At 46.4% G+C, this 12,945-nt stretch overlaps 1 protein-coding gene across 1 annotated transcript in view; it reads right to left on the reverse strand.

Moving 5' to 3' along the window:
• MYO3B (myosin IIIB) overlaps positions 1 to 12,945 on the reverse strand; it is a 253,454-nt gene that overhangs the window by 217,182 nt on the left and 23,327 nt on the right. The window contains exon 3 of the mRNA XM_060281215.1: positions 2,752 to 2,935. Within this exon, the coding sequence (XP_060137198.1) occupies positions 2,752 to 2,935 (184 nt within the window). The remainder of the gene's footprint in view (positions 1 to 2,751; positions 2,936 to 12,945) is intronic.

A 12,945-nucleotide genomic window follows, 5' to 3' on the forward strand; every position in this document is an offset into this window, starting at 1 on the left:
GGCTGTGTGTCAGGGGCAATGGGCGCAGACACAGAGATGCCATCACACCCCAGGAAGTGACCCGTGGTTAATAACCTCCCGCTGTAGTCAATGGGAAGATAAAAGAAAAAGACGCCCTGTCAGGGGGACTCCCTACAGGAAGCCTCCCCCCCCCGTCATCCTGACCAGCACTTCGCCCAGCGAGAGTGGGAGCAGCGGGTCAGGTGGGGGAATGAGGAATGGAGCGGAATGGAGGGAAGGCTCAGTGAGGCATCAGAGCCCCAGCCAACAGGTGGAAGAGGGGGCGCAGCCGCTTCCGGCGCCCGAATTGAGGCGCGCTCCCAAATGCAGGTTTAGGGGGTGGCGTTTCGGGGTCCCCAAGCCATTATGCTGGCCCCGAAGCAGAAGGGCGCCATTGCTGGATTCTGCGAGTGACTAGGAGGTCATGTTTTCTGCTATCTCTGCACTGTAAATAGTATGCACAATAAAACCTTAAAAGACAGATCGGACTGGAGCGTCTTTACTTGAGAGTAGCCGCAACAATCCCCTGACACACACCCTACCTTTTGGCCTGCTCATAGTAGGGTGTAATGGTTGCATTGCCAGCAAACCTCCTCACTCACCTGTTAGGGTAAAATACGACTGCTCTGCCTGCCTGCATACTTAAGAAGACCTGTTAGGTTATAAATTCCATGGAATGCAATGAAACTTTCTTCTGATGTTTCAGATTTGGCTCTTATTCCTATAAACTCTGCCACGCAGAGTGGCCTAAACCACTGAGCCTCCTGGTCTTGCCGATCAGAAGATCGGCAGTTCGAATCCCCACAACGGGGTGAGCTCCCATTGCTCTGCTCCAGCTCTTGCCAACCGAGCAGTTCAAAAGCACACCAATGCAAGTAGATAAATAGGTACCGCTGTGGCGGGAAGGTAAAATGGCATTTCTTTGTGCTCTGGCTTCTGTTATGGTGTTCCACTGCACCAGAAGCAGTTTAGTCATGCTGATAACATGACCTGGAAAGCTGTCTGTGGCCAAACGCCAGCTCCCTCAGCCTGAAAGTGAAGATGAGTGCCGCACCCCATAGTCAAATTTAACTGAACTTAACCATCCAGGGGTCCTTTACCTTCCTCCTCCTCCTCCTCCTCCTCCTCCTCCTCCTCCTCCTCCTCCTCCTCCTCCTCCTCCTTCTTCTTCTTCTTCTTCTTCTTCTTCTTCTTCTTCTTCTTCTTCTTCTTCTTCTTCTTCTTCTTCTTCTTCTTCTTCTTCTTCACCTTATTCCCATAAACTCTGCTTTTCCTCAAACCATTTAGGTTTCATTTATAAATCATTTCACTTGACTCTAAGTTTTCTCAGATAACTATTTTTTCATTAAAAATAATAATCTGTGTATCTCCTTTTCTTAAAAAAAAAACAACCCATTATCTATGCATGTCCTACACACAAACAATACCAAACCTAGACACTTGTGGCATTTTGAGCAGCAGTGTAGGAAGCCGCTGCTTCACTTGGGGCAGCAAATTGCCGTGCACCCGGGGGTGGGGCGTCACTCGTAGCGTGCATGTGTAGAGGGGTAGAGCGCGCCCCCGCGACTCCAAAGCCGAGCTTTGAGCCTCCTGAGCCTGCTCGGCACAGTGGGCAGCAGCGGGCTGTTTACCGGGAGGCTGGAGGCTTTGGAGTCGTGGGGGGTAGTTACGCATGCGCTCTACGTAGAGCCGAGCCTTGAGCCTCCTGAGCATGGTTGGTGCAGCGGGCGGTGGCAGCAGCTGCCCGCCATGCCAAGCGGGATGTTTACCGGGAGGCCTGGGGCTTGGCTTTGGAGTAGCGGGGGTGCACACTACCTGCACGGTAGCGGCAGTGGCAGCCCGTAAGGACTGCACATGGGCATCACCTTGTATGGAGTGCGCACGTGCAGGATGCTGCACATGCACAGTCCATGTGGGGTGCCGCTGGCACACAGCAGCCCATAAAGAGGTGCCACATAAGAGCGTACGGCAAGAGTGTCCGTACGGCACGCACGGGCGGAGGTGGGGGGCGGGGAGGGGCACGCTGACTGTCACCCGCCCAGGCTGGAACCCAGGGTGCCCCGCCCCCATCGTCCCCCTTGCTACACCCCTGGTTTTCAGAGAGATTATGGGTCTTTTGCCTTTTGCCCTTGTCCATGGAGTTTTCTTGGCAGGGGTACTGGAGTGGCTTGCCAGTTCCTGCTCCAGGAAGCACAAGGAGAAGGGGACGACAGAGGACGGGATGGTTGGACAGTGTTCTCGAAGCTACCAACATGAGTCTGACCAAACTGCGGGAGGCAGTGGAAGACAGGAGTGCCCGGCGTGCTCTGGTTCATGGGGTCACGAAGAGTCGGACGCGACTAAACAACTAAACAACAATGGCTCTTTTGCTGCAATATGTTGAAACTTGAGAACTCCACCTATCTTCGGAGTTGACTTCTTAAGCCTTGCAAGTGCAGAGGCACAGGCGATTTGTGAATCCAGTTTAGTTTTCAGTACCAAAGAAAGTGCTAGATCCCAGCACAGACAGACGCCCAACTTCTGCACACAAACAGAAGCGTCTGAGTTCAGTTGGGGTTAAATGCAATATTGGAACAGCTACCGCCCCTGCTTTCTTGTCATAATGTGATTTTTGTACAACTAAGCAATTACCCCAAAATACTTGCATTTCATCCAATTACTGAGTATGAGGATCACATCTGTTGGTGCCGGGGGCCTTGGATCTGTTAGGGGGAAAGGGAAACCAAATGGTTAACTTTCTTCTTTACTTACACTGATAGGATCCAGAATCTTCACTGCTGCCAAGCTGCCATCCTTCTTATTAGTAACTTTATAGACTTTCCCATACGTTCCCTTTCCAATGGTCTCAATAATGTCCCAGGTATCTGAGGGATCGGGTAATGATTCCAGCCCAATCATGTTCTGATTATACTGAAACAATCCATAGAGTGGCTTCCTGCAGAAAGGAAATGGTTAAAACAAAATATCACCAGATTAGCTTCACATAAGCAACTCTCCTTGCGGCTGTGACAGAGGCTGTCATGAGGAAAACTATGTTAATTAAGTTGGGGGGGGGGAGGGGGTTGCCAAGTCTGGAAGCTAAATTGTGGCGACATCCCCAGGAGTCTCCGTACAATCTAGGCTTCAGCTCCAACCCCTGCAGCCACTGACATTTAGAAGCCATTGTAACTTTTAATTTGGGATTCTATTGCAAGCAACATCTCACTATCCAGCCCATCTGTCTCCCAACACAGATGTTATGTTCTTGACTTGGAAGAACATACTTTATTCCACAACCTTGTGTTCCTGCAGCTTGACTACCCTCAGCAGACTGGAGGTCTCCTGCTCTGTCAAAATCCACCACCAATTTTGTCGTACTGCATTTTATTGCATGCAATTCTCGTCTTGGATATATGGATGTGTTATGAGAAAAATTTCCTATTTATACCCCCCCACACACACATCTTACTGGGTTGCCCCAGACACTCTGGGCAGTTTCCAACATACATAAAAACTTCCCTTTTAGAAACTTCCCTATACAGGATTGCCTTCAGACGGCTCGGGGGTTGCTTAATTCCATACCCTCCAACATTTCTCCAAAGAAAATAGGGACATCCTAAGGAAAAATGGGACAGTCTGGGATCAAAATCAGAAACCAGGAGGGCTTCTCTAAATCAGGGACATCCCTGGAAAATAGGGACACTTAGAGGGTCAGAAAAGATCAGCATCTCAAAACCATCAGAGTTGAACATTAATTCCCCATCAGCTTGAAAGGAACCAAATATTTACACAAATAAAATCCAGCTTCTCATTATTTATATAAATCAGGACCTCCCTAACAAGAGGGCACGTGTTGCAATGGGACCTGGCAATCAGGCCTAGGTGTTGGGGCGGGAACACTGGAGCAACCACAACACCCTATTGGTTGTCCCTCTAACGGGGAGCAATTGAGCTATAGGCATGCCAATCAAAGTACGTAGTTAGAGGGACCACTATTTAACTGCTGCACGTGACCCTGAGCTTCTCTTTCGGGTCTCAGTGCACTGGAACACCCGCCCACCTCTCCCTATCTTTAGGGCTTGCGCTTGACCTTGCTATGCCATCGTGTGTCGCCTGTCGTTGGGACAGGGGCACGGCAGGAATTTCCCCCATTTGGCTGATTGGCTAGTGCCACTTGGGTTTCGCCTGCCGTGTAGCAAATCATCACAACTTATAAGGTTGGCGGATAGGCTCTGGTTCTTGTTGATAGACGTGGCAGGATGCCTAGCCATCTCTATACCAGTGTTTCTCAACCAGTGTGCCTCCAGATGTTTTGGGACTACAACTCCCATCATCCCTAGCTAGCAAGACCAGTGGTCAGGAATGATGGGAGTTGTAGTCCCAAAACATCTGGAGGCACACTGGTTGAGAAACACTGCTCTATACGATGGGTATAAGAAATCCAAGGACTCATGGTTGGTCTTCCCCGAGCAGGGTTGTGCCCTGAGCCTGAGTTCAGGGCTCATCTGGGCTCTGCCTGCCTCTGTCCCAGGTGTTCACCCAAGGCTGACTTATGGTTCCTGCCCAGTGTCAGCGCTGCCTGCAATGCTGCAGGAAGCTAGCCGAACCAGAGCCTATGCAACCATTCACTTGATTTGCAATCAATAAAGTTGTGGCCTAAATTCTGCCAAAAACAAACCAAAAATTTGAGTCCTGTTTGAATTTATTTCTAGGCCAGGTTAATAATATAATAATAATAATAATTTTTTATTTGTACCCCGCCCATCTGGCTGAGTCTCCCCAGCCACTCTGGGCGGCTTCCAGTCAGATATCAAAACAATACAACAATAGCACAATTACAAAAGTCACAAACAATACATAAGCCACATCAAAAAATACACAACCGAATAGAAACCAATTTCGACATGAATCAAAATCTAAAACTAAGAATACATCCTTAATACAGTTTAAAATAACATAGGTAAAAAATAACAGGAATTTAAACAAAAAAAAAACAAACAGAATGGAGCCCTCTCTGCCCAGCAGCGGCGGCGGCAACAGTCCTTTATAAAGCCCATCAGACCCCGCCCTGGGCCAGGTGGTGAGTGGCAGGACTGGGGCCTCCAGGCGCTGAGCAGGGGAGTCCTCCTGGCTGATAGCAGCAGCAACAGCAGTTCTTATAGGCCTTCTTATAGGTTAAAGGGTTAAAGGGTCTCCACACGCAACCAGCACCGGAGGTACCGGTAGCAGGCTCCTCCTTAAGTGTCTATTCTGCATATGGACGCATGCTGTGGGTATAAAAAACAAAAACCATACACCCCTCATAATAAAAAGCACTTCAGAAAAGGATAAGACCACAATTTGGTTGCAGGATGGCAATGCTTCTCTAAGTATGGAAATAGCCCTTCAGCTGACTTCCACAGGCTATAGGCCTGCTGATACAAGCAAGCTGGTTCCTTTTCCCCCTTTACTTTTTTAAAGCCCCCAAATCTATAACTTCCTGATACAAGATGAACAGGAGATAACTCTTCTAATTTCCGCAAAGGATTTTTGCTCTTCCATTTAAAAAAAAGATGCTTAGAAGAAAACAACCACCCCAGATTTGCAACATCTGTCTTTGTGCTCTAAAAACCTTTTATCTGCCAATGCAAATTAACCCAGGCCTGGCGCGACAGTTTTGCAAAAGTTGAGAATACAAGCCAGAACACATTTTAACTTCAGTTATATAGATAGCCGGTTCCCTGTCTAAGAAAGATGAGGCTGCAGGTATCATTCATTATTGCATAGATGCACCCTCGGCGCTGAAGTCGCGCTGCAGGCAATGAGAGGTAGAACTTCCAGTCAATCTCTCACTCTTAATAATCGTAAACATTAACTTGACAATAGAGGATCATCTATAAAATGAATAGTGCAGCCAGAAAACAAGTAAAGTACCCAAGCCTCTACATCATTATGCTTACAAAGAATATTAACTGGTAGGATTCAGACACAATTATCAGAATCAAAACCCGGAAGTAAGTAGTCTGGTTTGCGAACTTTTTTTGGAAGTCAAATGTGCTCCGTTTTGAGGTCACGCTTCCAATTTGAGTGGCACACTTCTGTTTTGAGTGGCACACTTCTTTTTTGAGTGGCACACTTCTGTTTTGAGTGGCACACTTCTGTTTTGAGTGGCACACTTCTGTTTTGAGTGGCACACTTCCGTTTCGAGTGTTAAGCTAAGGTCTGTCTTGTTTTTGCTATTTATTTTGCATTTTTGTTTTTGCGGCTCTTTTTTTGTGCCTGGGTAGAACCCAGTCCAGCTACTGATTGCTTGATTGTGTGACTGCAGTACATGGTTTATCGTTTTCATATTATGGATCAATGGTCTCATTAGATAGTAAAATCCATGTTAAATGGCTGTTTTAAGGGTTGTTTTTTTAAAAGTCTGGAACAGATTAATCCATTTTGCATTACTTTCTATGGGAAAGCGCACCTCGGTTTTGGAACGCTTTGGTTTTGGAACGGACTTCCGGAATGGATTATGTTTGAGAACCAAGGTACCACTGTAGCACCATTGTTCAGGGTTCTCCTTCCTCCTGCGTGTGGTGAGTGGGGACCCTGTTGCAACAGTTCCTTGAATAAAGACCAGACTTACTAGCCGCTTTGCTTCTCAGTATACTCCGGTTGGCCTCTGTTATATTCTCCTATCGATAGGGAACCCACGTAAGGACTATATAAGGGCCGAATACCCCGTAAAGGAGCAGTTTTTTCTTATAACAGGGGACATCAGCTTAGGAAAGGTTGGTACTGTATAAGACAGGCACCCCCAAACTGCGGCCCTCCAGATGTTTTGGCCTACAACTCCCATGATCCCTAGCTAAGAGGACCAGTGGTCAGGGATGATGGGAATTGTAGTCCAAAACATCTGGAGGGCCGAAGTTTGGGGATGCCTGGTATAAGACTAAGTCAACCCTTAGAGCAGTGTTTCTCAACCAGTGTGCCTCCAGATGTTTTGGGACTACAACTCCCTGACCACTGGTCTTGCTAGCTAGGGATGATGGGAGTTGTAGTCCCAAAACATCTGGAGGCACACTGGTTGAGAAACACTGCCTTAGAGGTTGCCCTGAACAATCTGCCAATAAGAACTTCCACCCAAATGTAAGGCAATGACCACAAAGCAAAACATGCAACGTGCACCGGAATTAGCAACGCCAAATGTATACAAATTAGCCATCAACAGCAAGATTGCATCAGCATTGCAGAAACAGTTTCCAGGGGATTCAACGGCCCTCTTCTGTCACCAGTCCTCACTGTTCATTCAACACATAAAAGGACAGGATGTGTCAGACCAGTGAGCAAGGATAATAGAGCCACACCAGCTCTTCCTGACCGATTGTGTTATTTCCAGCACAAGCCCTCTGAAACTGTAAATATCTTTGCAGTTGAAAGCAACAGTAGCTGCCTTTCAGTGGAGAGAATCATTAGCCAGTCCTCAGTAACGTAAGCCTTCTGGACAGATCGGCCCCGAAATTAGTTCTAGGCTCGGCTCCAGAGCGGTGTTTTATTGAGGAGTCGGGATGTAAAACACTACGCATTTCTGGGACTCTGCAATGGGTGGTGGAGGCAATCCAGCAGATACACTTGTGGTGGAGGCACTTCCAGCAGATACACTTGTGCAGCAAAGCAGAAAATATTGTTTTATTGTTCCATATGCACATCTCCACATGGTGCTGAGAGCGTCTGCATGCGCAATTAGCTCTGGCACATTGGCTTTCGCCGCCACATGGAACAGAGAAGGCTGAAGCTGCTTTTGTGGGATAATCGACTGCGGCCTTTCAATGCCTCAAATAGAATAAAATTGCTAAAGAGAGGGGAGTGTTTGGCGAGATTGCAGTGCGCCCATGTTCATGCGCGCACACAGACCAGATACCTGGACCGCTGTCACCTTCCATGAGCCTATAAGCAGCCTGGAAATCCATGTAGAAGGGAAATGTACAAAACAAACAAACAAACAAACAAACAAAAACAAACAATTAATTTTTTTATACCCCACCCATCTGGCTGGGTTTCCCCAGTCACTCTGGCCGGTTCCCAACAGAATATTAAAAATACGATAAAACGCTGAACATTAAATACTTCCCTAAACAGGGCTGCCTTCAGATGTCTTCTAAAAGTCAGTTGTTTATTTCCTTGACATCTGATGGGAGGGCGTTCCACAGGACGGGCGCCACTACCGAGAAGGCCCTCTGCCTGGTTCCCTGTAACCTCACTCCGCGCATTGAGGGAACCGGCAGAAGGCCCCCGGAGCTGGACCTCAGTGTCCAGGCTGAATGATGGGGGTGGAGATGCTCCTTCTGGTATACTGTTGAACATTTAATGCAACAGCTGGAGTGGACTTTCTCAGAAGAAAGGCTAAGGGTGTAAACAAGTGTCAGGGATGGGCAGGAGCCTGAGGAGTGGGCAGAGGAGACAGGTGGGCAGAAGGAGGATCAAGGGGAGTGGGCCAGTGATTTGTGGGGGGCAGGCCACCTTAAGACAGCTGCTGGAGGAGGAAGAGATCAGGCAGCTCTCCTCGGCACAACAGCACAACAACCAGCCCTTCTCAGCCAGTGTGGCCAAGCCTCCTTGGCCAGCGCAGCTGCCAGAATTGGTGTGCCTGCTTCTGGAAGTGTGCTTTCAAGCAGTGTGCCCACTTCCAAAGTACAGCAGCAGCAGTGGAGGCTGAGGAGGCGGGTGGAGGCAGAGGCGGGACACCCAGAATTTCAAACAGAAGCCGGCCCAGCTTCTGTGAATCCGGAATTGGGTGGTATGCAATTTATCTGGCTCTTTAGGATACATGTGGTGGTTTTGCCCTTAAATTACCCCCTTTGGGGAAAACGTTTTTCAAACAATCAAATGATAGATCCTACAAGTGTCTCTTTCCAGGGCCGTCCACGATTTGGAGAAACCACCCCAGTTTCCTATTTGATCCCAGACTGTCCCGCTTTTCCTTAAGTCAGGATGTCCCTATTTTCTTTGAAGAAATGTTGGAGGGTATGGAGTTATCTGACCCCCGAGCCGCCTGAAGGCAATCCTGTATAGGGAAGGGTTTTTTTTAATGTTTAATGTTTTGTTTTTATATATGTTGGAAGCTGCCCAGAGTGGCTGGGGCAACCCAGTGAGATGTGTGGGGTATAAATAGGAAAATTATCATTCTAGAATGGGACCTCCCTGTTTTCAATGGAGAAATGTTGGAGGGTATGAAATGATAGGACAATTGCTACAAGCAGACCCAAAAACTGGCCCTACCATCTTATTTTACTCCTCAGATCAAGAACTTAACCTCATTCTCCATTTATTAAATGCAGCTAGATTAGTGATTGGGAGAAAACAATGAAAACTTTAAATGCAAAACTTTTTGAAGCCTGGATTTTGAAGGCATGGGCCATTGTGCTTATGGACGAATTAACCATTTCACAAAAGCAATATTGATCTGGGAGGGGGGAAGACTCACACCTTCTATACAACACGGCATCCTTTTATTGGCTTCGTCAAGGCAATCGAACATGCTTTTTCACCCTCCATCGACTCACAGAACCTTATGGAGAGATTCTTCCATTTGATTGCCTTTCTTGTAAAGGCAACTACCACAAGCGTAAAACTACAACAAGCAGCCACTATTTTTCTTTCTTTTCGGTACAACTACTAAGCTATGTTTTCCATGTATGGCTACGTTTTGCTACTTGATATTAAAAATCAATTTAAATTAAAAAAAGTTTTATTTATTTAAGGAGAACTTACGGCCTAAATTTTCACAGCAGGAAGGGAATGGACAGGAAGACAACCAAGTGAGGAGAGGGAGAAGTCTTTGTAAAAAGGATGAATACATAATGCATAAATGCCATTACATGAACTTGGGCTTAATTCTTATCCTCCAACATTTCTCCAATGAAAATAAGGACGTCCTAAACAACAACAACCAACAACAATTTTATTATTTATACCCCACCCATCTTACTGGGTTGCCCCAGCCACTCCGGGCAGTTTCCAATATATATATATATATAAACAATAAAACATTAAACATTTAAAAACTTCCCTATACAGGGCTGCCTTCAGGTGTCTTCTAAAGGTTGTAGAGTTACTTATCTCCTTGGCTTGGGAGTCGCATAACCAGACCCTCCAAAATTTCTCCAATGAAAATAGGGGCTTCCTAAGGAAAAAGGGGGCATTCTGGAATCAAATCAGAAACCAGGATTTTCCTTGCTCTGTCAAGACTTTCAAGCTTTGCAGTTGTTTGTAAAAGATTATCACAGAGAAACTCAGAGAATGATGAAAACAAACAAGCAGAGGCTAGATGCCCCCTTTCTTTTCTTTGACTGGGTTCCTACTTCACATTAGCCATTTAAATTGTTGAACTTTTTTACAATATTTTTTTGAATTTCTACTAAAATACTAATATTTGCCCTTCAATGAAGTTCAATGTGTTTCAGAAATTGAGTCCTCCTCACAGAGGGCATGTGTTGCGGTGAGATCATCAGGACTGACCTCACTGTTTGTGTGGGTGGGAGTGAATGGATAGCCACAACAACCTGATTGGTGGTCTCTCGGTTGCTGGGCAGATCTGGCCAATGGGGAATTTTGTTTATTAACCGAGGGACCTTTATATACCACTGCACGTTGCGTAGAGCTTCCTCTTTTCGCTTCGTGCACCGGATCACCCTCCCACCCTACCTATATTTAGGGTCTTGCTATGACCTTGCTATGCCGCCGTGGGTCATCTGTTGTTGGGACAGGGGCCCGGTAGGAATTTTCCCATTTGGCTGATTGGCTGGTGCCACTTGGGTAGGGCCACACAAGAGTCCCTGGGAGCATTTGGGATGAGCTTGAGTCTAATCCTGGACCATTGCTCCCCCACGATGTTTACCTGTACCGACTATATGGTGGGGCCCAGTCGTCAGTGCTGCCCTGCTGAGGTCAGGTGCAGCTAGTCGGGAACCAATGTCTAAACAAACCACTCACTATCGCCCAGAAATGGAAAACAAATGAAATACCATCTATTACTGAGTGGCAATCGAAGGTTCTAGAATTTATGGAATTAGAGTACGCGATTTGGATGATGCGAAGTTCCAAGCTGAATGGAGTAAATTCATAGAGTATGCTAAAGGCAATTACATGGGTATGAGAACGTTAGGGGTAGCAGCATAACCTCTACAATGTTACGAACTTGATGTAAATAGAAAATACGAATTAGGACTGACAGAATTTACCATTTGTTGGAAGGAAGGAAGTCAAACAGTTTGGAATATATGTAAACTTGAATCAATGTTATTATGTTTGTGAAAAATGAATAAAAATTTATTTTTTTTAAAAAAAACAAACCACTCACTATCTGTAATCAATAAACCGGTGGCCAAAATTATGCCAATAACCTAAAACTAAATTCCGTGTCAATTGTGTCTTTATTTATTGGGAAGCACCTGGGGATCTTAAATGCAAATTGAAGCAATGCAGACAGAAGCAATCACCTGCATCCAATGGTAAAAGGTAAAGTTAAAGGGACCACTGACCATTAGGTCCAGTCGCAGACGACTCTCATTTCACTTTACTGGCCGAGGGAGCTGGCATACAGCTTCCGGGTCATGTGACCAGCATGACTAAGTCGCTTCTGGCGAACCAGAGCAGTGCACGGAAACGCCGTTTACCTTCCCGCCGGAGCGGTACCTATTTATCTACTTGCACTTTGATGCGCTTTCAAACTGCTAGGTTGGCAGAAGCTGGGACAGAGCAACAGGAGCTCACCCCGTTGTGGGGATTCGAACCGCCGATCTTCTGATCAGCAATCCCAGAGGCGCAGTGGTGTAACCCACAGTGCCACCCGCGTCCAATGGAGTCCCGTGCATATCCTATGCACAGAATTGCAGTTCAGCTGCTCCTAATAAATTGCACCATTGTTTTTTGAGTTTATATATGTGTAAGCAGGGCAGTCTCAAGCAGGTCGGCCAACCTGGCGCTGAGGGGCGGGAATTGCTCCGGCGCCCCCGCAGGGCGCAGCATGGCTTCCGTGCGGCTTCGCCGCGCAGCGCCCAGCCTACCGGCCTGGCGCTCCGCGCCACTGGGACTCTACCTAGAGCCGACCCTGTGTGTAAGAGAGAAAGGTGGGGAGCACAAATAGGTCAAAGAGCAGCAGCACATAGCACAACCCTATAGTAAACAATGAATCAAAATTATTCTGCCACAAAACTGAGAAATCAGCTAGCCACCATTCTGAGGTATCAGCACAAAAAAATATTAAAAGAGAACAATCAAATCATTTAACTAGTTGGATATTAAACCGAAGTCCTGCAGTTGATAATGGGAACAACCCATCCCCCATTGTACGGAGGATGAATTAACAGCCATTAGTCTAGCAATTCTATTAAGCAAATGAGATTTTTCTGCAGCCTCAAAACATTGTAAAGCTGAAGAACACGGTACCACTTAGGTGAAATGGCTGTTTGGGTGATTTAACTACAATTCCTATAAGTTAAATAACAGCAACAGCACGTGCAAAAGGGAAATAATCGCTGGCATTAGCTAGTAGAATTCAGCTCTGCCCTAGGGCATGATGCTGAAATGAAGTTTATAATCTCTCGAGTCCACTCGGTTACAAACTGCAGGTGGCAAATCAAATAGCTATGAACTATGTTCCCTGTATGTGAAAATCAATACCCGAGAAGGTTCTTTTGCTACACCTCCTTTGACAGCAATTTAACAGCAAGGACAAAACACATGTGCCAGTGAAATGTGAGGTGTAAGGAGGACGGCGGCTGCAACAGAACAGTGACCCTGGGAACCCAAAATCAGTCTCTCGCCGCCTTCTGCTTGGAAGCATTTGGGGGGGAAAGTGTGCACAGGTGAGGAAGAGAAATACGAAAGGAAATAATAATTAATAATAATAATAATAATAATAATAATAATAATAATAATAATAATAATAATATCACTGCAGACTTAGCAGGAGCTACCTAATTTTCTAAAGCCAGCTTA

The sequence above is a fragment of the Zootoca vivipara genome, chromosome 1, assembly GCF_963506605.1.
Source record: "Zootoca vivipara chromosome 1, rZooViv1.1, whole genome shotgun sequence".
Lineage (NCBI taxonomy): Eukaryota > Metazoa > Chordata > Lepidosauria > Squamata > Lacertidae > Zootoca > Zootoca vivipara.